General features: G+C 47.0%; 1 protein-coding gene across 1 annotated transcript in view; it reads right to left on the reverse strand.

The window, feature by feature from the left end:
* Positions 1–373: 373 nt before the first annotated feature.
* CACNA1C (calcium voltage-gated channel subunit alpha1 C) overlaps positions 374–20,721 on the reverse strand; it is a 419,556-nt gene continuing 399,208 nt past the window's right edge. Inside the window, exons 41-49 of the mRNA XM_056511189.1 lie at positions 20,265–20,366; positions 19,054–19,181; positions 17,230–17,364; positions 15,892–16,244; positions 13,559–13,687; positions 13,018–13,127; positions 11,270–11,373; positions 7,598–7,915; positions 374–7,419 (exon numbers count right to left, since the gene is read on the reverse strand). Of these exons, the coding sequence (XP_056367164.1) occupies positions 7,123–7,419; positions 7,598–7,915; positions 11,270–11,373; positions 13,018–13,127; positions 13,559–13,687; positions 15,892–16,244; positions 17,230–17,364; positions 19,054–19,181; positions 20,265–20,366 (1,676 nt within the window). The 3' untranslated portion in view covers positions 374–7,122. The remainder of the gene's footprint in view (positions 7,420–7,597; positions 7,916–11,269; positions 11,374–13,017; positions 13,128–13,558; positions 13,688–15,891; positions 16,245–17,229; positions 17,365–19,053; positions 19,182–20,264; positions 20,367–20,721) is intronic.

Below are 20,721 nucleotides of genomic sequence, written 5' to 3' on the forward strand. Positions count from 1 at the left end.
AGCTTCGTGGCTTATGTATATACTAATTACACTGTGTTTAAGCTGAGGGCATTCATTTTCTGTTGCATGTGCTTGGTGAGAAGGAATCCAGTAGAGAAAATGTTAAGTGTGTGGTTGTGTGTGAGTCACACGTTGGACATCGTGACACGGCAGAATTTCTGTGGTGACAGCAGTACAGAGAGCAGTTGGATTTCCTAAGCTGCTGTTTAGCAGGGCAGGCTGTGGCTGTCCCCTTAAATAGGAACAAGAGCCCCTAAATGGCAGTGGGAAATAAGAGGCTGCAGGAAGCTGTCCTAATTGTCACCCACTGCTGGTAGGAGGGAGCAATGTCAAAGGAGTTTTGATACCAGTTACAATATTGAACAAATCTGGACATTGTTTAGAAATTTATTAGCAATTTTAAAATAACATCATTCCTTAGATAAAAATGCAATCTTACAGGAATATACATTTGTCCCACACAGAGATGACCCTATAGCTCACGGGCGGGCCACTCGCTCTAACCTTCCTCTGTTGATTTTAAAACGTGCGAGAGGGCAAGACGGACTCTGGCACTGATGACAGGCTTACATGACGGTTACAAACTGTACAGCAGTATTTACAAAAGCATTTCTGTGGGTTCATGAAAACTAGATATAAAAGTGTGGAAGGAGGTAAAGAATTGAGACAGGGAAGGGCTCGGGTGGAGATGCGAGGGAGGGCTGGGAAGGTGGGCAGGGAGTGGAGGGAAGAGTGGGAGAGGAGGTTTATATCTGGACTGATTTATACTTGAGAGAGGTCATTTTACAGCTCTGGGCAATTCAGATGAAGGCAAAACACTTATATTTATCAACATTTATAGCTGATGATCAGAGCAGGAAATGGTGCTCCAGGGCCTGAACTTAAGAGGTGCTGAAGAACCCCATCTTCCCTGAAGTCACTGGGAGACACCAGGACGCAGTACCTGCCGGGCCAGACCCAAACCATGCACAGACAGCACCCACCAGTCCTAAAACCCTTAAATCCTGCAGTGCTCAGTCCTTGGTGCTGATGTGAATTCAAACTGAGTGAGAGATCAGCTCCTAAATTACACCCCTGCTCCTGAAACCAGACTAAATTCCAGCCACTTCTTGCCAGAATTCACCCAAAGTGACTCATCCCTTGCTCTATCAAGCAACAATTGTTTGGAGGGAGATTCATCATTCGGAATTGATTTTTAAGGCAGTTTTATAAGTATCTCCCCCTTTTTTTTGTGTGTGATGCAGCAATGTTTGTCAGAGATATTTACAATCTCACTCCTCCTCCTCCAAATTCTTCCCACATTCAAACTGTTAAGACTAAATAAGCTTGAAACAATAATTTCTACGAGCAATCATAAAGTTGATGATGTTTAGATAGTATTGGCTGCCAGTCTACCTTAGTGCTTGAGATGGGAGCAGACTGACTTAGGATGCTTAAAATACTGAAAGCTTTTCAGCTTAACTGGGAAAGAACTAACAAAAAAACACAGGTATTTAATCACCTGAATGATAATGCCAACAAATGGTGTCTGAGTTTGTGGTTCTGTCTCAAATAGGAAAAAGCTTTGGAAAGGGGCAGAAAAATCTGTGAATGAGTGGAGTGACGCCTGCTCTTGCCTGGGCCTCCCCTGCTCCCCTGGGCCTGGGATGCAGCCACTAATCCTGGCCTAAGGAAAGGACTGGGCAGAGCCCTGCCAACCTCAGGCCGCAGGAGTGGAGGCAGAGTGCCTGGCATGGGGTAGAAAAACAACAGCATGGGAGTGTGGAGACAAGCTCCTGATCCTGCCTAACTAAGCCCTTGGTAATGCTAATGAAGATTCCCTCATTACATCAGTCATTGGTGCTGCTCCTCTCAATTAGCCCTTTAGAAAGGGACTTGATTAAGTTGCCTAATTGTCCCCTGCCACCTGAGATCTCTGCCATGGCTGTGACACCAGCCCTGCCTGGGCCAGAGCAGACCTGGCAGAGGATACTCTGTGGTGTCTCAAGTGGCACTGGACACCCATGTTTAGGCAACTAAGTCGAGCCCTGTGCCCCTAAAGAAAGCCTGGTTTTATGCTCAAGTGTTAGGTTCCCTATAAGGGGGAGGAGAAAAATGGAGAATTTAAATAGAACACTAAAGTTTGTATCAGAAGAGGGTTTTTTTTTTTCCTATTCCAGTGTCATACGACTGAGTTTTCTCAAAGCAATTGCAGCCCAATCTGTCTTCAGAACAGGACATATCTCCTGCTCTGCTTCTGCCCTCACCCACCCAACCTCAGGGAGCTGTAGCAGCAAGGTCAGGGTAGCTTCAGCTTTCCAGAAACAAAGTAGGAACAGAGATAAAAGCTCCATGGACTGAGACCCCATTGGAAATCTTCTGGATCCCTGGGCTTGCTCACCCAGAATAAAACTTTAAAAGTTTTACAACATTCAAAAGAAGAAAAAAAGACACCCTGTGCAGCTATTGAGAATTGTCTTTCTTAGACTTCTTTGAAGAAAGAAATAAATGGGGGAAAGATGTAATTAAATTTTTTCAGGGCCCAGTTCTGTTTTCCACATTTTTTGCAGCAATACAACCTCCTTGGCCTCTAATGTTAGTGAGGTGGGAACTGGGGCTTCTGATGGCCTGGAATGTTTTCTTTATGCACATTACAATTTTCATTATGGGAACTGATAAAATCTCACTGCTACCAGAAACCCCCAACTGGATTCTACTTGAGTATTGTTGTGCTCCAAATTCCCCATTCAGTGTTCCTCTCCCCGCCACGGTCCCTGCTGCGGGGACAGTCGCAGCAGGACCATGGATGTATCTCAGGATACTCAGCTCTGTCCCAGTAGGGCTGCTTCACTTCAGCTCCCTGGACCAGTGGGGTTGGGGTTTCTCATCTACACATATGAATCAAGGCCTCCAACTCCACCTGTGACACAGGTGACCAACCCCACCTCGTCCGGTTGTGTCTGTGTGCAAACGCGCATACATTTCATACAGCAATCTGAAACTCAGGCAGAAAAGACACAGGAGCCTGGCTGAGACCCATACAACTGTTATATTGGCGTCAGTCTAAAGAAAGCAATGATACATTGCTTTGGAAATTATCAAGAAATGTAAAAAATGCATTTGCCCTTTTTTTGTTGTTGTTGTTGTCGTTGTCGTAGTCACTGGGGCAGGGTTGTGAGTCAGAAAACAAAGCAGAAATAGATGCAATCTGTACATGGCGCCTCTCTGGCTGTCCCTCCGTGCCAGGGTGTGGTGGGCAGGGCAAGAAAACACGTGGGACCCCTGCAGTAGCAGCAGCATCTACACCATCATCGTACATGTCCAGCTGGAGAGGCAGATGATGCACAAAAGGTCTGTGGACAAGGAAACTCCAGCTCTGGATCGTGAGTTCCGCTTGCTTTCCCATCATGTCAGCCACACAGAAATAAGGAAGAAAAAAAGAAATGCACCCGATGTGGCTGGCCCAGTAGTGTCTGGACTAATGAGCAGGAGTGATACAGGGAGGAGGTTTGTTGTTTTATAAGAAATGTCTTTAGTCTGCAGTGTCCTCTTGTGAGTCAGAGATGCTCAGAGGCAAACAGCAGATCGTTTTCCCCATTCTTCCACGCCACTTCTCAGCTTCTTCCTTCAAAGCTTCCATCCACAGCACAGTGATTGTACCCACCATCCTCTCCCATACACAGGGAAACACTCCAGGAGCTAAACCTGCCCCCTCCTTCCCACTGTCCCCCAGACTGCCTCACTCGCAGCAGGCAGCAGCTCTTTGCTCAGGCCTGTCACAATGTGCACACTGGAAGTACCTCAAATGAAAAAGAAAGAAAAAGCCACCCTCCCCAGAAAGAGAAGTTTGCACAGCTGGCACCAGCAATTACTAAATTTAACTGCCCCTCAAACTGCACAAGCCATTTGCATTCTCTGCTAGCCATACATTTTCCACTCTGCAGCACCTACTGGGTTTTCCAGGAGGAAGTGGGGTTTCCCCTGGCCATTGCAGGCTCTGCCCCCCGAGGGAGTAGCAGCTTTCACCAAGAATGCCCGGGGCACAATCCTTCCTGTCATTTCCCTTCCCATCAGGAACAATCCTAAAAGATGAACTGTCAAGCATCCAAAGTGCTCATTGTCACCACTAATTCAGGTAAGCATTGTTTTTCAGGACTGAAGGACTGCTGTCTTCCATTTGGAAGGTCTTTGCAGTGAAAGAAAATGAGTTAGGGAGCCCTTACGTGGCATTTTTCTCTTTCAAGTACCTTTGGAGCACATCAGCACCAGCAGCAGCAAACTCACAGGGAGACACATCTCCATACAGGTACCAGGGATGAAAGGATGACACTGATCCACATCAGCTGGTTACTTTCTCCAGGGAAACCTTGAATTATGATTTATGACAGATGCTTGTAGAAATGGCTTCATATTTCTCTAGTATTTGGTTTTTTCCAAGGTATCTTGAGCTGATACCAGCCGGTTCAAAAAGTACAGTCAAAAATACCCTTTGCTATTTCTCCTTTATGCCCCAGAGAATCAAGAAGAAAAACAAGAGTGTTACAAAAATAACGTAATCAATGTATGCAGTGAAGAGTGTCCTTGGACATCTGCAGGAGCTCAAGATTTAAATTGAAGTTTAGCTCTGAGTCAGATCACACCTCAGAACTGATCTGCAAGTTTGTGAATCATCCTGAGAAGGGAGAAACAACAGCAGTAGTCTAGACAAAGATCAGTTGCATAAAATCTAACAATACGTGCCTGTTTTTTCATCCTCTCTCAGGGTTAGGGCCAACTGTCAGTGTGACAGAGTTTCACACTTACTAGTCAGGAACTGTGGCTGGGACATGCTGTGCTAGCAGATGTTTTGTGACTTAGTACCTGACCCATGCACTAAAGTCTGGGAAGAGGATTGAGACCATGCATAGGAACACCAAAAAGTCACTTGGCACCTGCATCTTAACCAGACTGCAGCAATTCTCCTGATAAAGATCCATACATCTCTCCCTCTGCTTTCAGCCCAGACCAGGGTTAGATAAATTTACTTTGCCAACTATTCTGATTCTTGCATTTCTTATCCCAGGATCCTGCTAGAATTGATCAGGGTTCAGCTATTTAATAAAATAATTTTGAAGCCAGATTTCTTTCCCCCCTGCTCCTTAAATTGCTGGTGCCAGCTGAACGTGTAGGATGGATCTGCCAAATGGGCTTTGGGGGTCCTGCCACCCTCGAGTGGGACAAGACCTTTAGAGGAACTGAGCAAAAGGAAAGAAAACAAAGCCTGAATAAACTGTCCCAGTCTCGGGAAGAAAGGTTCTCTACTGATAAAGTCACCGTGCACGTTAAAAGGGAGTGAGGAAGAAGGAAAATGAACACAAGATATGCAAAATCAGTAACGTTCAACCTGTCAGTGGATTGCAGAATAGTTACTTACACCAGGTACACTTTGTTCATCGTACAAATTAAAAAAGGAAAAAAAATAAAATAGTACCCTTTCCCCAACCACACGTAAAAAAGCACTTAACAGTTCAAAGGTAAAGCTTGGCACATTCCAAATACGAAATGATTCACTTGACATGCAGCAAAATATACAAGAAGTGATTCTTTTTTTTTTCTTTTTTTTTTTAAACAAACTTAATTCGATTCATTATCTTTGCTTGGCACAATTGCAATTCATTTTAAAAAAATATTTGAAAAATACTGAAACTGACCTGAATTCAAGTATAACGGTTTCTTCAACAGAAACATTATCAATGCAATAAAACATCACACGGAATATATCGAAGCGTAACGTCTTCTGGTTTGTTTGTTTGCTTTTTTTTTGTTTCCCCCCCCACCCCTGTAAATTTTTTTTTTTCTATACAGTTTTAATGCCAACACAAACTTACAATTTTATTTTTAAAATCAATATTATTGCATTGTTTTTGCATATCTTGTGGAACAGAAAATGCAAAGTTACTGATTCCCTTTTGGAAAGCAGAGACAGTGGTTTGTTTTTGCATTCGAATGGCCCCGGGTGCAGACCTTACACACACACACACGCTCCCGTTGCTCCCACGCTCACAGAGACACTGAGCACGACAAAGAACCCAGATCAGTCACTCACATGTGCAAGACTACAAGTGCATTGCCTACTGTCTTTAAATTATAAAACAACAACAAAAAAAAAAAAGGTTTGGGTTGCTAGGAAATAAAATTACAAATTTTCGGTGTACATAATGGTGGGTAAAACTCATTGATCCTTACGCTTCTAACAAATTCCAATGGCGAACCACCCCCCCCCCCCAGTTTAAATAATACAACATGATCAAACCAATTTAACATCCGCAAAGGTGAAAAGAAACCAAAACAAAAAAGGTAGGTGATTACAAAACGCTGTAAACACTCCCTTCTCCCTCAAAAAAAAAATAATAAAATAGTCAAAATAAAAACTGCAACATGCTTTCAAGAAAATACCAAACTGCAAAACAAGAGCTCTGCACAGGCCAGCGGCCCCTCAGCAGTGCCGCCATGCCTGATCTCCCATTGGCTGGCACGGTTGGCGCGCTGGGCTCTGATTGGCCGGCAGCAGAACCGCCTGAGCTCCGATTGGCTGGCGAGTGACCGCCCGAGCTCTGATTGGCCGGCAGGGCTGGGCCGCGCCTCGACGCCCGCGGGCTTCTCCTGCTTCCTCCTCCCCGTGGCCGTCGGGAATCCGCAGCAGAAGTCTTCCTCTCCTTCCCAATCAAAGGGCCTTGGCTTTATGGAGACGGTGAGGCTCATACAGAATATGTGCAAAATGATTTTTACAAGCAAGGTTGAAAGACACCCGTTTGGTGCAGGGTCCTTTTGGCTAGGGCCATCGGCAGGAAGCTGAGGTTCCCCTTGGTGCTCCGGAGGCAGCTGTCGTTCCTTGTGCAGGGACTGAAAAAAAGAGGGAGCTGCCTCTCCTCCTCTGCTCCTCCTCCTCCTCCTCGCTCTTCCTTCGCGGACACGTGCTGGGGTTATATCCGCTCCTGAAAAGCTTTCTTACACCACCCAACTCTGCGACTCGTCCCAACAGAAATGAATGAAGAACGCTGTTCCGGTTACTCCAGGTCACGAGAACAGTGAGGCACTTCTGAAACAAACCCATTAGGAACATTGAAACAAATAAAAAACCAGCATCGCTTCCAGCCCTGGCAACTACAGGCTGCTGATATAAATCCTGCTGTCCTTGAGCTCCTCCTGACTTATCCTACAATCCGGGTTTTGCACCTCTTCCTCTTCCTCTCCTGCACTGTCCTGCCCTGGGTCCCTGCAGTTAGCAAAAGGCAAGAGGTTGCCATTGGGGCTCTGCTTGCTGTTACCATTGAGAATGTTGTCTGCTGCATTTTCCATCTCTTCTATCGTCATGTCGCAGGCGTCTGCGAGCTCCTGGGTTGTGACCTCAATGAACTTTGGATCTTGAGCAAACTGCATCAGTCCTTCCGAAATCAAGACCTTCGAGAGCAGGTGGAGGAACCAGAACACAGAGACACGCGTTAGCACCGGCCCTGCCACACCTCCGACACAACCCTCCTCATCGCTGTGCTCACTCTCCCAAACCCCCGCTGGCAGAAGGGCTCTCCGGCTCCTGCTGCCCCGCTCTCCCAAGGTGTTCCTGCCTTTCCCTCCTTACCGCTTCCACCAGGCTGCTGGCGCTGCCGTGGAGCTGCCGGCTGCTCCCGGCGCTGGGGCTGGGCACGGTCAGCGACACGGGCCGGGCTCTCCGCGGGCTGCCGCCGCTCTCGGGGCACCGGGAGCCGCAGTGCACCGACGGCAGGCTGCTGTTGAGCTTCTCCGAGGATTCCGCCCCGTCCAGCCGCAGCGTGGGGATGGTCTGTGGTGCCCAGCCCCGGTTGCACGGCGTGGCCGGGGGCGTAGCGCACAGCCGAGAGAACGAGGTGGGGGAATGGCTTCGCTGGAGCAGGGGACTCAGGCCGGCCACTGCTAGTGCCTGCGGGCAGAGGAGGGACAGCTGAGTGAGGGCTGGCAGGGCTGGAACAAGGAGAAACCGCATGAGAAAGGCCTGGAGGGTCTGGAGGCTTGTGAAAGCAGCTGCCAGCTCCTGGAGGGGCTTGGATGTGTGCTGCAAACTCATTTTGCAAGCTTTCCTTTAAATGGTGTAGCCTGGGCTAGTGTCAGCCACTGGGCTGGAAATTTTCAGAACTGCAGTTCTTTAGCCTGGCAGCCACAGCATTACTAGGAGGGATGCAGCCCCATTCCCAATGCACTGCCAGCAGGGATGCAGCCCCATTCCCACAGCACTGCCAGGAGGGATGCAGCCCCATTCCCAATGCACTGCCAGGAGGGATGCAGCCCCATTCCCACAGCACTGCCAGGAGGGATGCAGCCCCATTCCCAATGCACTGCCAGCAGGGATGCAGCCCCATTCCCACAGCACTGCCAGGAGGGATGCAGCCCCATTCCCACAGCACTGCCAGCAGGGATGCAGCCCCATTCCCATGGCACTGCCAGCAGGGATGCAGCCCCATTCCCATGGCACTGCCAGCAGGGATGCAGCCCCATTCCCATGGCACTGCCAGCAGGGATGCAGCCCCATTCCCATGGCACTGCCAGCAGGGATGCAGCCCCATTCCCAATGCACTGCCAGGAGGGATGCAGCCCCATTCCCACAGCACTGCCAGGAGGGATGCAGCCCCATTCCCAATGCACTGCCAGCAGGGATGCAGCCCCATTCCCATGGCACTGCCAGCAGGGATGCAGCCCCATTCCCATGGCACTGCCAGCAGGGATGCAGCCCCATTCCCATGGCACTGCCAGGAGGGATGCAGCCCCATTCCCACAGCACTGCCAGGAGGGATGCAGCCCCATTCCCACTGCACTGCCAGGAGGGATGCAGCCCCATTCCCATGGCACTGCCAGGAGGGATGCAGCCCCATTCCCACAGCACTGCCAGGAGGGATGCAGCCCCATTCCCAATGCACTGCCAGGAGGGATGCAGCCCCATTCCCAATGCACTGCCAGGAGGGATGCAGCCCCATTCCCATGGCACTGCCAGCAGGGATGCAGCCCCATTCCCACAGCACTGCCAGGAGGGATGCAGCCCCATTCCCATGGCACTGCCAGGAGGGATGCAGCCCCATTCCCACAGCACTGCCAGGAGGGATGCAACCCCATTCCCAATGCACTGCCAGCAGGGATGCAGCCCCATTCCCACAGCACTGCCAGCAGGGATGCAGCCCCATTCCCAATGCACTGCCAGGAGGGATGCAGCCCCATTCCCACAGCACTGCCAGGAGGGATGCAGCCCCATTCCCAATGCACTGCCAGAAGGGATGCAGCCCCATTCCCATGGCACTGCCAGGAGGGATGCAGCCCCATTCCCACAGCACTGCCAGGAGGGATGCAGCCCCATTCCCATGGCACTGCCAGGAGGGATGCAGCCCCATTCCCATGGCACTGCCAGAAGGGATGCAGCCCCATTCCCATGGCACTGCCAGAAGGGATGCAGCCCCATTCCCATGGCACTGCCAGAATCACCACCTCTTCTCCAGTGGGGGAGACAACAACTCATTTTCCCATCACTGACACCTGACATAGCACAGCCTTTTATTCCCAGTTGCTGTCTTAAGTGTCTACTGAGGAACTGAACAGATACCAGATGTGAATTTTAGGTCTGTGTGCAGCTGGCAATAAGTTGAAATTCACCACTGGATTCTAAGGCGTCTGCTGTTGGTGGGAGGATCAATATCTGATGATTATACTTTCAGCTGTCCAGTCCTTCCTGTAATCCTATACACAACCTCTGAGTCATTCAGCCTCCTCTTATAACAAATTCCTCAGGAGGCCTCTCTGATGCCTTATTGATGGTGACTGCTTCCTTGTTCCAAAAGCAAGACTGTCAGAATCATAAGCTCATCTCACAGAGCTCATGGCTGAGCAATGAAATAAATGCCTGGAAACTACAAAAGTGTGTGGATTGAGTTGTGTTCAGGCTGGGGAAGGCTCTGTGTTTAGTCTAAGCTAACTGTGCAGAAAGGCACTGGCAAGGCTCCCTTCTCTTCAATGCCTGCCTGAAAATGCTGCCTCAAAGACATGACTTACACAAGACTTAAACTTGCCCTTTGGTGATGCTCCTTCCCTCCACTGACCACAGTTGGACTGAACTGACTAATTTAAACTAGACAGCTCACTTAAAGCTGTCTAATGTTCAGTGAAGCTCAGTCCATCTGCCACTGAAATCCTTGGGAACTGATAATTATGCTGTGCTGATGACTTCAGTAAACTGACACTGAAAAAAAGAATTAATTTTTAGTCACCTGCAAATTCACCAAGGATTTCTCAGGAATTAGATGTCAGGCTCCTATCAAATTTCATTGAGGAAGAAAGCCCTTAAAACTTCTTCTGAATAAGTCATGCTCTGCAGGCTATGATGGCCTCAGCACATCTCTTAACCTCTCAAGGAGAGACCTGGATCTGTCAGGCAGGACAATGGAACCAATTTTTCAGCTTGTTGGGAGAAACTCACTCAAAATGCTTTACCAAAAATGTAAGGTTCTGAGGAAGCTGAAAGAAGCTCTGTAGACCACTGCTTTCTGGAGCTCAAGAATTAAAGGATAACTCTCTGGAAGTGGAGGTGAGACAATCCAGGCAGCCTCAAGCCCACAGCTCCCTCACTCCTCTGACATCTCACCCCTCCCATTCCTGCTGTGTGGCATTTTCTGCCCTTGTGGCAGCCTAAAGAAGTGGCAAAGGCCATTCTGCCCTGCCTGTGGGGACTGCAGAGTGCAGGATGCCACACCTACAAGGCTGGCACTGCCATCTGCACCTGTCTCTTTTATGGTGACAAAAAGTGGCATGGTCAAACCAAAAGACACAGCTCTCCTTTGGAGGCTGACAGCTGGCTAATCATCTAGGTATGTGTTTAGGCATACATTTCCTAGGCTGCTGAACACAGTGACAAAGGGCTTAAGAAGCTGATTGATTACATATAATCAGTTTATGTTTCACAATGGTCAATTACACTTGCTGGTTACCTTTAAATAATAATAAAGTAGACTGTGCACACTTTATTCATGTGCATACTGCTATCAAAGCCAGTGTTATTGCACTGCAGCATGCAATTTAGGCAGTTATTTTCATCTTTATGCTAGTATTTTATTTTATTCTTTCATGGGCATCAAAAAATGATAACTGTGGCTGACTCCAAGGGACATATTCCTGTATCATTCTGGGAGTGATAAAAATCCTGATTGCTAAAACCTGGGCCTTTGGGATGGGTGAGAATCTATCCCAAATGGTTTTTAAGCAGTGGGTTGGGATGCTCTGGGTGGTTATTAACACTCACCTGATGATGGACCAGATGCAAAGGCAGGACTGTCTTTTGTGAGACATCCACACCCTGGTTTTTCTGTCTTTTCAAACACTCTAAGTGAAAAGATGCTCTTCGACCTGAAACAGCAACACACACAATGTGTCCATCACTCACAACACACTACAGGTAATCTATTTTCAGATTATTTTAGTGCAGTCCCACACTACAGGTAATCTATCTTCAGATTATTTTAGTGCAGTCCCACACTACAGGTATTCTGTTTTAAGATTCTTTTAGTGCAGTCCCACTGGACATCCAGCAAAGACACACATGCTTTAGGCTCTGCCCACTTCCCCTCAACTCTGTGCCCTTTCCAAAGCAAATGTATTTGCAGAAAGCACTCAGCATGTGATCTGTGTCCCTCAGCTGCCAGACATACCACACCTCATGAGACTGTGTCTATAGCAAGGTCAGGTGCAACTGAATTAATCAGTGGGGAATTTACTGGTGAGTGGAAGGTGACTTAGACAGATATGAAGCATTTTTGGAATTTGGAAGGGAAGAGAAAAAAAAGATTTTAGAGGGAACTACTGAAACAGTCACGTTGTTTATACTTGCTATAAAAACTTTACTTCTCTAAATATGAGAAAGATATTCCCAATGAGGAATTTAAAACTACTGAAAAGTATGTTTGTGATCAAGTGCTTTACTTCTGAAAAATGGCAAATAAATCCAGTATTAAAGATTCAATACATGGCACACTAAAATATTTTTGTGGTTTTGATTCTGTTTCTCTAAAGAAAAAAAAGGAAATAAGAATTCTGAAAATAGTAATTATCTATAATATTGGGTTGTTGAGAAAAAGCCCTCTCAGGAGAAAATATGTTATAACCCAGAGAATGAATGTTACAATGCAGGTTAAAAGTTATTTCATCTTTTTAGAGAAAAATCCCAACTAGTAAAATGAGTATGAGATCAGTATATAAAAATTCACTAGAATGTAGTTAGTGAAGCATGGTATCAAGGGCTGACTGCCTTACAGATACAGAAGTTGTCATTGCCTAGTGTTTTAAGATTTGAAATAAATTAAATGTTATTAGAACACTCAGGCATCCTGAAGGATTTCAGTGAAGACACAGTAGCCTGACTTTAAACATGACTAGTGACCTAGTCTGTCACTGTTATTCTGTAAAAATGCATTTTATAGACATAATTATTTTTAGTTTCTCCCTTCAGTGCCCTTTTTCACCAATACTCAGAAAAAGGCTGAAAAATGCTATACCTAAAAGAGCTCCTTTTGTCACAGACTCTCTTGATACTTCCATAAAACCTTGTGATTCATGAGTTTCCCCTGACAGTGAAGCACTTGAAAATCTCCAGGTACAATTAGAGCAGAAGGCAAATTTATGTTGTATTAACTTCACCTGACATTCAGTGTGTTCCTGGTAGCAGACAGAGGAGACAATCTCTCATTTCTCCTTGCTGAATACACATAGAGCAGAACACTGTGGACTCAAGGCTCACCTACTTGGTGACTCCCTGGTGATTGTTTGGAGAGTCCACAGCTCTCAAATAAGCTGCCCTAAATCACAGGAAGCCTTGAGCAAACAGATCCCAGGGACTGTGCAAACAGCCACAGGTTCATCTGCTGGCTGAGGGTGAACCTGATCAGGATTGCCTGGGGATTCCTGACCCCACAGCAACACCCAGGATTCCTCCTGGGAGGTGTGGGAACTCCATCAGGGTGGAGGAAGCACAGCCCAGCCCTGTTGGGAGGTTACCTAGAGCTGAGGAGTACAGGAACCCCTTCCTGGGAGAGTGCCGGGTGTCCTCTCCTTTGCTGCTTTCTGGCAGAGTCAGTTGTCTGTTCTCATCATCTTGGAATGCCAGCCTGGGAAGGAGAGCAGAGGGGTTTAGAAAATCACAATAAGCCCTCTTCCAGCAAGGAAGCCAGGAAGGTCATGCTAGCAAAGGGATGCAAGAGCAAGCTAGCTTCAAATATTACTGGTATTACTTTAGAACCCTCTGAAAATGAGCTCTGGGAACATCAGGAGGTAGAAGTGAATGTGGGGGGCAGCCCTGCAGATCCACATGTCTCATTCAGAGAAGGAAAATCCTAGGTGAAAAATATCCTTTTCAATGTTACTTCTGGGGCCGAAGTGTGTTTTAAAAATAAATTATTTTCTCATATTGGAGTTGTCTCAAATTTTTGGACCTTCTCCCATAAATTGAAATTTTTGTAGAAAAATGTCACCTCTTCCCAGTTCTCCCCCTTAATTAAAGAAACCACCCAAACACCTTGACTAAAGCTGCAAAGCTCACATTTCGGTAGAAAGCAGACTTGGTTCACTACAGTACTCAATGTCTTCATTCAAATTTTCATCATAAGTCTCATCCTGAGACACTTCCTCTTGGCAAACAATTGCCAGCTGGCTGTCTCTGGAACTGGAGCTAATGAGCAGAAAAGACAAGTCAAGATATGGAGATGGTAAAGACAACCTGTTACAAAGACAAGAATGACAGGCTCCATCTGTCTCAGTTTATTATAATGCTGAAGAGCCATCATAGGAAAATCAATGACTAAACAGAGCTAGAGTTCACAAATACAAGGCAACAACCTTTGTCTGTGCCCTCTTTCACAGGATGAGTTTCTTAAAGCAATGCTGAGCAACACTATAAATGTATTTTGTGATTTGTGATTACCTGTACTCTATTAATGTGCACATCACACTGACCACATTTCCAAAGATACACCTCACTGAACTCACAGCAAAATGTGAGATGGGTTTTTAGGAATAAGCTTTTTCCCTTGTTGCCAAATACTTGGTTATGGATTTCAGAGGACACTGACAGGAACCTTCTCGTCTCTGTGATGTGCCTCCCAAATCTCTCAGTCTGCACCAGCTCTGTGCTCTGCCTCCTGCCCACGTTCTCATCCTTGCTGGCTTTTCCACCTTTTGTCCCTTTTTTTACCTGCAGAGTGCTCCTACTGAATTCAGTGGGATCTGTTCAAATCCTTAGGTGTGCCAGCCCTTAATTCCCTGCTTGCCTCCTCTCTGTCCCTCTGTTTCACATTTCAGCACTTGTATTTTGCTTTGTTTGGACTTTGTGTTTTCTGAGGAGTAAAGTGAAATCTGGAGGGAGCTTGAATCTTTGAGGTATGGACATGGAGGTATTGGAAATTATTTCAGTTTCTTACTAGCATTTCCAGAAGAGAGCAGGGTGGCATTTAAAAAAAAATTCTTTTAGGGATTGGAGAGGCAACTTTATCTTGTCATCTGATAAAAGTTAAAACCATTGGCAGAAATGTGGGTATGCATTGTGTAAAAGAGCCTGTAGGACAGTGCTGCAGTGACCTTCCTCTGAAATGGGAGCAAAGTAAAACTGCTAAGGTGCAGAGGGGAAAAAATCAGTATCTGGCATTTCCTGCTGTTCAACTGTCTGTGTTTATCCAAAACCATACTGAATTTATGAACATGCCAGGGTGTACTTCACTGTGCTGTGATCAGAGAATGTCTAGATGTGTGAGCCCAGCTAGAATCTCTAAAAAATCCCCCAAATCTAGAAAAAAAACCAGAACATGGATCGCTGCTTGCTCCGAGTTGTGAGTATTTTCTGCAGCTGCCATGCTGATGAGTATCTCTATTTCAGCCCTACTGGCACCACAAAGGAGAGCTCATACTCAGCTTTACTGGGAATCTGGAGTCTGGGCAGGGTGACAGAGTGGGTCTGGCACCCAGGCAGCAGGGCAGGGGTGTGGAGAACACGTACCGTGCCAGGGTCTCGTAGTAATGTGTCCTACTGCAAGGAACGTGCCCAGGGAAGCAAGGAGAGAAAAGAACACCCTGTTAGCAGTGTCACAGCAGCAGAGTCAGCAGGGAGGAGGGCAGATGGCAACACACGTTGTGCAACTCCTGTGGCTTCCCTCAGGAAGGCACGAAACAGAAAAACCACGGGACTCTTCACTTGGGCAATTCTGCACCCACTGAAGTTCCTCTGTCTTATTGTCCTATTCTGTCCTTTCTGGGGACAGCATTTCACACTGTTCACTCTCTGCACTGAAAAAAGAAAAATCCATCTCTTTCCTGCTGTTTCTGAAAGTATTAAAATAAAATCCCCCACTGATAAAAATTATTTTCCTTTTGTGTTAGTTGCCTGTGTGTAGAGAGCCTGAAAGCTGTCCAGAGAAGGGGATTTTCTTCTCTTTGTTTCTGAAAACCTTGCCTCCCAACTCCCAGAATGTCTTTGGAGACCTCTGTAGGGATGTGACCTGCTGAATGAAAAACCACTGACTTCCACAAAGCTCCCTGTTGGGCAATTAAGACATGAAGAGCAGTCTCCTTCAGTTACCAGTTGGTAAAACACCTCCCTCTGGTGAAGGAGGGATAAATAAGGTTCCCTTTGTTTCTTAGAAAGGTTTCTTCCTGACAAAGCCCAAAGAAATCACGTGTGCTGGTCAGCAAGAGTGCTGGTGCTTTGCAGTGGCCACCTGGTGCATCCCTGTTGCACTGTGGGCTCTGGCACAAGTGGAGAACCAAAACCAGCTCAATCCAGGCTGCAGGCTGGGCAGTGCCTGGGAGTGGCTCAGCAGCAGTGCTCTGGTGTTTGCATGCACCTTCCAGCACCCTTGGCTCCCTCTCTGCTGGCAAACTTACCTTTTGGCTGGGAGCTTCCAGGGAGCCTCCTGCACACATATGGTGGGTGACAAGGGGGTGCCATGTCCTTCCACCGTGCTGACAGTGCTGGGGTAGCTGGGTGGGCTGGGGAAGCGGCACAGGGCAGTGTTGTTGGCGTTGTTGATGTTGGCATTGGAGCCTGAGGATGAGTAGCTGCTGGGAGTGAAGGTGGAGTCCACCAGCTTCTCGTGGGATGGAGACTCGGTGTCCCCGTGGTTGTTGCCAGACTTATTGATGTGCAAAGGTCTCTGGGTGGTGAAGGTCTGGGGGAACCCACTCCTGCCATCGCTTTGGTAATAGCTCACATGGTTTCCAAACAAGCCTCCAGCTCTCTGTCAGAGAAACAGAAAGGATTTTTCCTTTGTGAGTGAGATGTGCAAGGCTTCTGGTGTTTTCCTGCTTAGACTGTTCTTGAGGGGGAAAAAAAAGAAAGTGAAAAGTGAGGACCAAAGTGAGCATGGTGACTTCTCTGTCACAGAGACTAGGCTGGGATTTCAGAGGACTAGGAGGTGTTTGTCTCTGCACCTCCCACCCGTCCTGGGAGTCCAGGATGGAGTATAGGTGCAAGAACCAAGTAGCTGCTGTCTGGTTTTCTCAGTGCAGTTTCAAAGGAACATTTAGATATGAGGGGAAATTTGAGAAGAGCACCAGAAACTACTAAGCACCTGGAGGAAGAAATGAAGAAAAATTTAACGAGCCAGTTATGTACTGTTTAGATGGTGGGTAATAAAAGGGACTGACAGCATCTTTCTGTAAAAAAAAAAGGAGGAAAATGCCAAAGGAGAGGAAAAGTTACCAAAGAAAACAATTATAAGAAACAGGAACGAAATGAGAATGAAAAGATTTAGCTAAGCTGATCAGAAAATTTCTCCTTCCATAGGAGCTCTGTTGGGTCCTGGTGTACTTTTTGGAGGGATGTATCAGTGTGTCTTGGGATGACTTTATGATGCTTGTATCCTTAATCATCTCTTCTATTGGTGTTGAATATTGAGTTCTGCAGTTCATTCAACTGAAAGGTGTGAAAAAAACAATGAAGTGTGCCTGGTTGCTGCTCTGCAGATTGAAAGATGTCCTTTAATTTAGGTTTCATGAGGGAATCTCCCAGTGAGAAGCTTCTCTTGAGAGAAAGAGAAGGAATTGGGATAAAACTGTGCAAAGACTTTAGGATTTTTTGTTTAGGACCTAGGTCCACCACTGTTTTCTAGTAAGATCTACACAACAATGAGATGTTGTGTGGACAGCTGAAATGCAGAATGGACAGAAGAGAGCGTAGCGCTCTGAGCTCAGCCTCAGATCACAAACTTGTTCGGAACCTACCCGGAAGATATCATCTTCAGAGGCAGCAGAAACTGCTTCTTTCATGGCCTTGTCCAGCTCCTCCTCAGCTGTCAGGTCTCCAGAGATGGCCCGTCGGATCTCGGGCCCGATGTCGTGGAGCGTGCGCAGCCCAGCCTGCAAAACAGCAAACTGTAGAGCTTCATCTCTCCGGGTGGGCACGGGAGAGACAGCAGCACTGCCATGCTCCTAAACCCTGGGGAGCCCCTTTGGCTAGCACAGCCCCCCAGCCCCTGGAGAAACACCAGCAAACCCTGCTCTTTCCTCTTGGGTTGGGTTGGTGTGGCCAGAAATGTGGATTCTGTCACTGTCTCTTGGGTGGGGTAATGATTTCCTTATCTCCTGGCACATACTATCTGCTAATGGGCCATCTTTAAACCAGCTGGGTAATCATCTTTATCTTTCCACAGCCCATCCTCCCTCCAGGAGATATCTCCTGTTCATGGCCATTGAGTCCCAGGGCATGACTGATAAAATTCCATCATCCCACTGGGAGATGCTCCAGCCAGGGGAGCAGCCAAGCCTTTCCTACCCAGATAAAAACTGAGATTTGGGACACCAAGGAACCTTCTTTCCACTGGATTCCAGAGGAAAACCAGACCTTTCCACATCATCCCTGGAGCTTCAGAGGAAACTGCACCTTCTCCAGGAGCACTGCTGCAGCTGAACCACATCTGCCCCTGCAGGAGGATGCAGCCACCATTGAATGGGACTGTGCCAACACCCTGACTGACTGACGGGTGTCAGCTTGGATTCTGACCCTGGCAGGGTTGGGATTGTTCTTTGTAATACTGCATTTCTATTTCAATTTTCCTAGTAAAGAACTGTTATTCCTAATTCCCACATCTTTGCCTGAGAGCTTCTTAATTTCAAAATTATAATAATTTGGAGGGAGGGGGTTTACATTCTCCATTTCAAAGAGAAGTTTCTGCCTTTATTGGCAGATACCTGTCCTTCAAACTAGGACACCTCTCTACCTCAGAGAGAGAGAAACTCCTGGCAATGCAAACCAAGGAATGTTTGTTGCCAGTCCTTGGCATCGTCACAGCAGGACACAGACATAAATCCACAGGTTTGACTAAGCAGGTCTGTGTGCTTTCAACTCTGGGTTCTCAGATCCACAACCAGAAGCTCTAGAGCAGCCACAGTTCCAGCTGAACCATGTACTCTGCTGCCTCAGAAAATCTCTTCATTTTATCAGCAGCTTACCTATGGATTTAATAACTAAGCTTCTGGCATATGGAGCTGCAAAGTCCTCAAACCCTCACTGCCTAGAGCCTGTTCCAAAGAGTGCACCCAGGGTGGTAAGCTGTGGGTAAACTGAGGCTTCATTCTGTGTTTGTGCCACATCACAGAACTTTTCAACTTGATGAAACTCCAAAATCACTTTTTTTCTCAATGCATCTTCAGGGAACATAAATAGTCCTGCTTGTACAGTCAGCTGGGTTTTCTCTTTCCTGATAATCTACTGAGTGAACATGAATCACAGTGGGGTCAAATGTATGTGAGAGTAAGCAAATGTCTGCAGGACTCTTCATACCAGTTCTCTAAGAGGATCCCAAATTTCAAATATCACTGGCAGACTGATAAACTGTGATTATGCCTCACCTGTGCCTTCCATTTCCAGAGCTAAGGGATCATGAGCCTGTTATACACAGGCATTTATCCAAAAGGATTGGTGTGATAATTCTCCAAACTCCTTCCCAGTAGGAATAGCCCATTGCAACCCCCAGAGTGGTTGAAGAGGGAGGTGGGGCCACCTGTCTCTACTGTACCAGCCCTGTCCACTCGGGGCCCCCTTGTCACCTGTAAGGACAGGGCATTCCTCTGGGAGGGCTTCCCCACCAGCCCCTGCTCTTTGCGCTTCTTGAACTTCCTGAAATATTCCTGGATCAGGAAAGTGGCGTAGAACTTCCCCACTGTCACCTCGTCGTCTGCAAAGGGGGGGAAAGAGAAAAAAAAAAATTAAACAAGCAGCTGATTTCTAAATAAATGTATTAAAAATAAATTAAATAAGCAGCTGTTTTAGAAATAAATTTATAAAAAAATAAATTAAATAAGCAGCTGATTTAGAAATAAATGTATTAAAAATAAATTAAATAAGCAGCAGGTGTGTTTGCTCATGTAAGCCTTGCAGAAACACTGGGTGCTGCAGTCCAGCTCTGCTTTTTATGGCACCAGGATGCAGGGCTGGAGGAAGGGATTGCTCTGCAGCCAGAGCTTGCTGGGAATAGTCAGGAGGAGAGGTGCAGGTGGCACTGAGCATTCTGCTGGCACAGAACCCCTGCAGCAGGAGCACATCTTGCCTTTGCAGTCTCTGGTGTTGGTTAACCACAAAGGATCTCGTTATAGCAGCAGCCTCCAGTCTGGGTCAGCACATGCTGCTGGCTTGTGACAGCCTGGGGTAAGACTTATTCACAGGCTGGCTTGCCAGCAGCCTGACTGATCACCCATCCCAGGCCTGCCCTGACCCTGCTCTGCACTGGAATTCTGTCTCTTTGTGCTAACATGGGTCTGAGTGAACAGAGAGGATCACCTCTCCCCTGAAACGCAGTCACAGCTGTGTTCCCACACAATTCAAAGTGTCAGTCAGCCAAAATGCACACTGTGTTTTTCTCCAGGTAGCTCTCCTCCTTTCTGCAAACCCACTGGAAATTTTAGAAGACATGGTCCACTGACTTCAGAGCAGGCTGAGGACCTGTCTGCTTCTGCTGGCTGACTTCCAGGTGCTGTTTTGTGCCCATGGGGCCACCTGGAAAGTCAGTGAATGCCACACTGGCTGCCTATGCACCAGCTCCTATTTATGCACATTTTTTTCTTTCCCTGATTTCTCAGCAGTAAGAACAGGATATTCATGTTAGTATAGAACAGACCTCAGCCTGATCAAATACAGATATCTTGTAGGAGAAAATCTGTCCCCCCTATTCCACCTGATGATATGAGATGCAGTAGGACAGGACAGGTGGGGGAAAAAAAACCAGAGAGGTTCAGAGAGAGGGACAAGATCCTGCACTCACCACCTGCAGGAGGCACCACCTGGTCCAGCAGCTTCATGCTGGTGCGCTTCCAGATTTTCTTAATTATTGCTCTCAGCTCCTCGTTGGCTTGCTCCAGGTTACCTGCAGGGTGAGAATCATCAGAGACAGGAATTCAGCAGAGCCTGCAGAGGAGCAATTTAGTGTCTGGCATGGAAATCTCAGGAGGTAAATGTCAGAGTGTTTTCAGTGGAAAGTTTTGGGCCAAGAGATGCTCAGACCATTCCTAAAGCTCCCTCACAGCAAGAAGTCTTCTTCCTAAATATTCACAGTCATCTCTGGGTAGGGAGGTGACTTTCCTTCTAGATACCCATCTCCTTTCAAATGTGTCACCTTCAGTTTTATTTCTTGGTTTATGTACATTCAAACCCCTCTCTTCTCTCTCTAGCTGTCTGAAACCACTATCTTGTCCTCCTAAAGGTGCAGCTCCTGCAGTTTT

Source organism: Oenanthe melanoleuca, chromosome 1A, assembly GCF_029582105.1.
Source record: "Oenanthe melanoleuca isolate GR-GAL-2019-014 chromosome 1A, OMel1.0, whole genome shotgun sequence".
In the NCBI taxonomy this organism is placed as follows: domain Eukaryota; kingdom Metazoa; phylum Chordata; class Aves; order Passeriformes; family Muscicapidae; genus Oenanthe; species Oenanthe melanoleuca.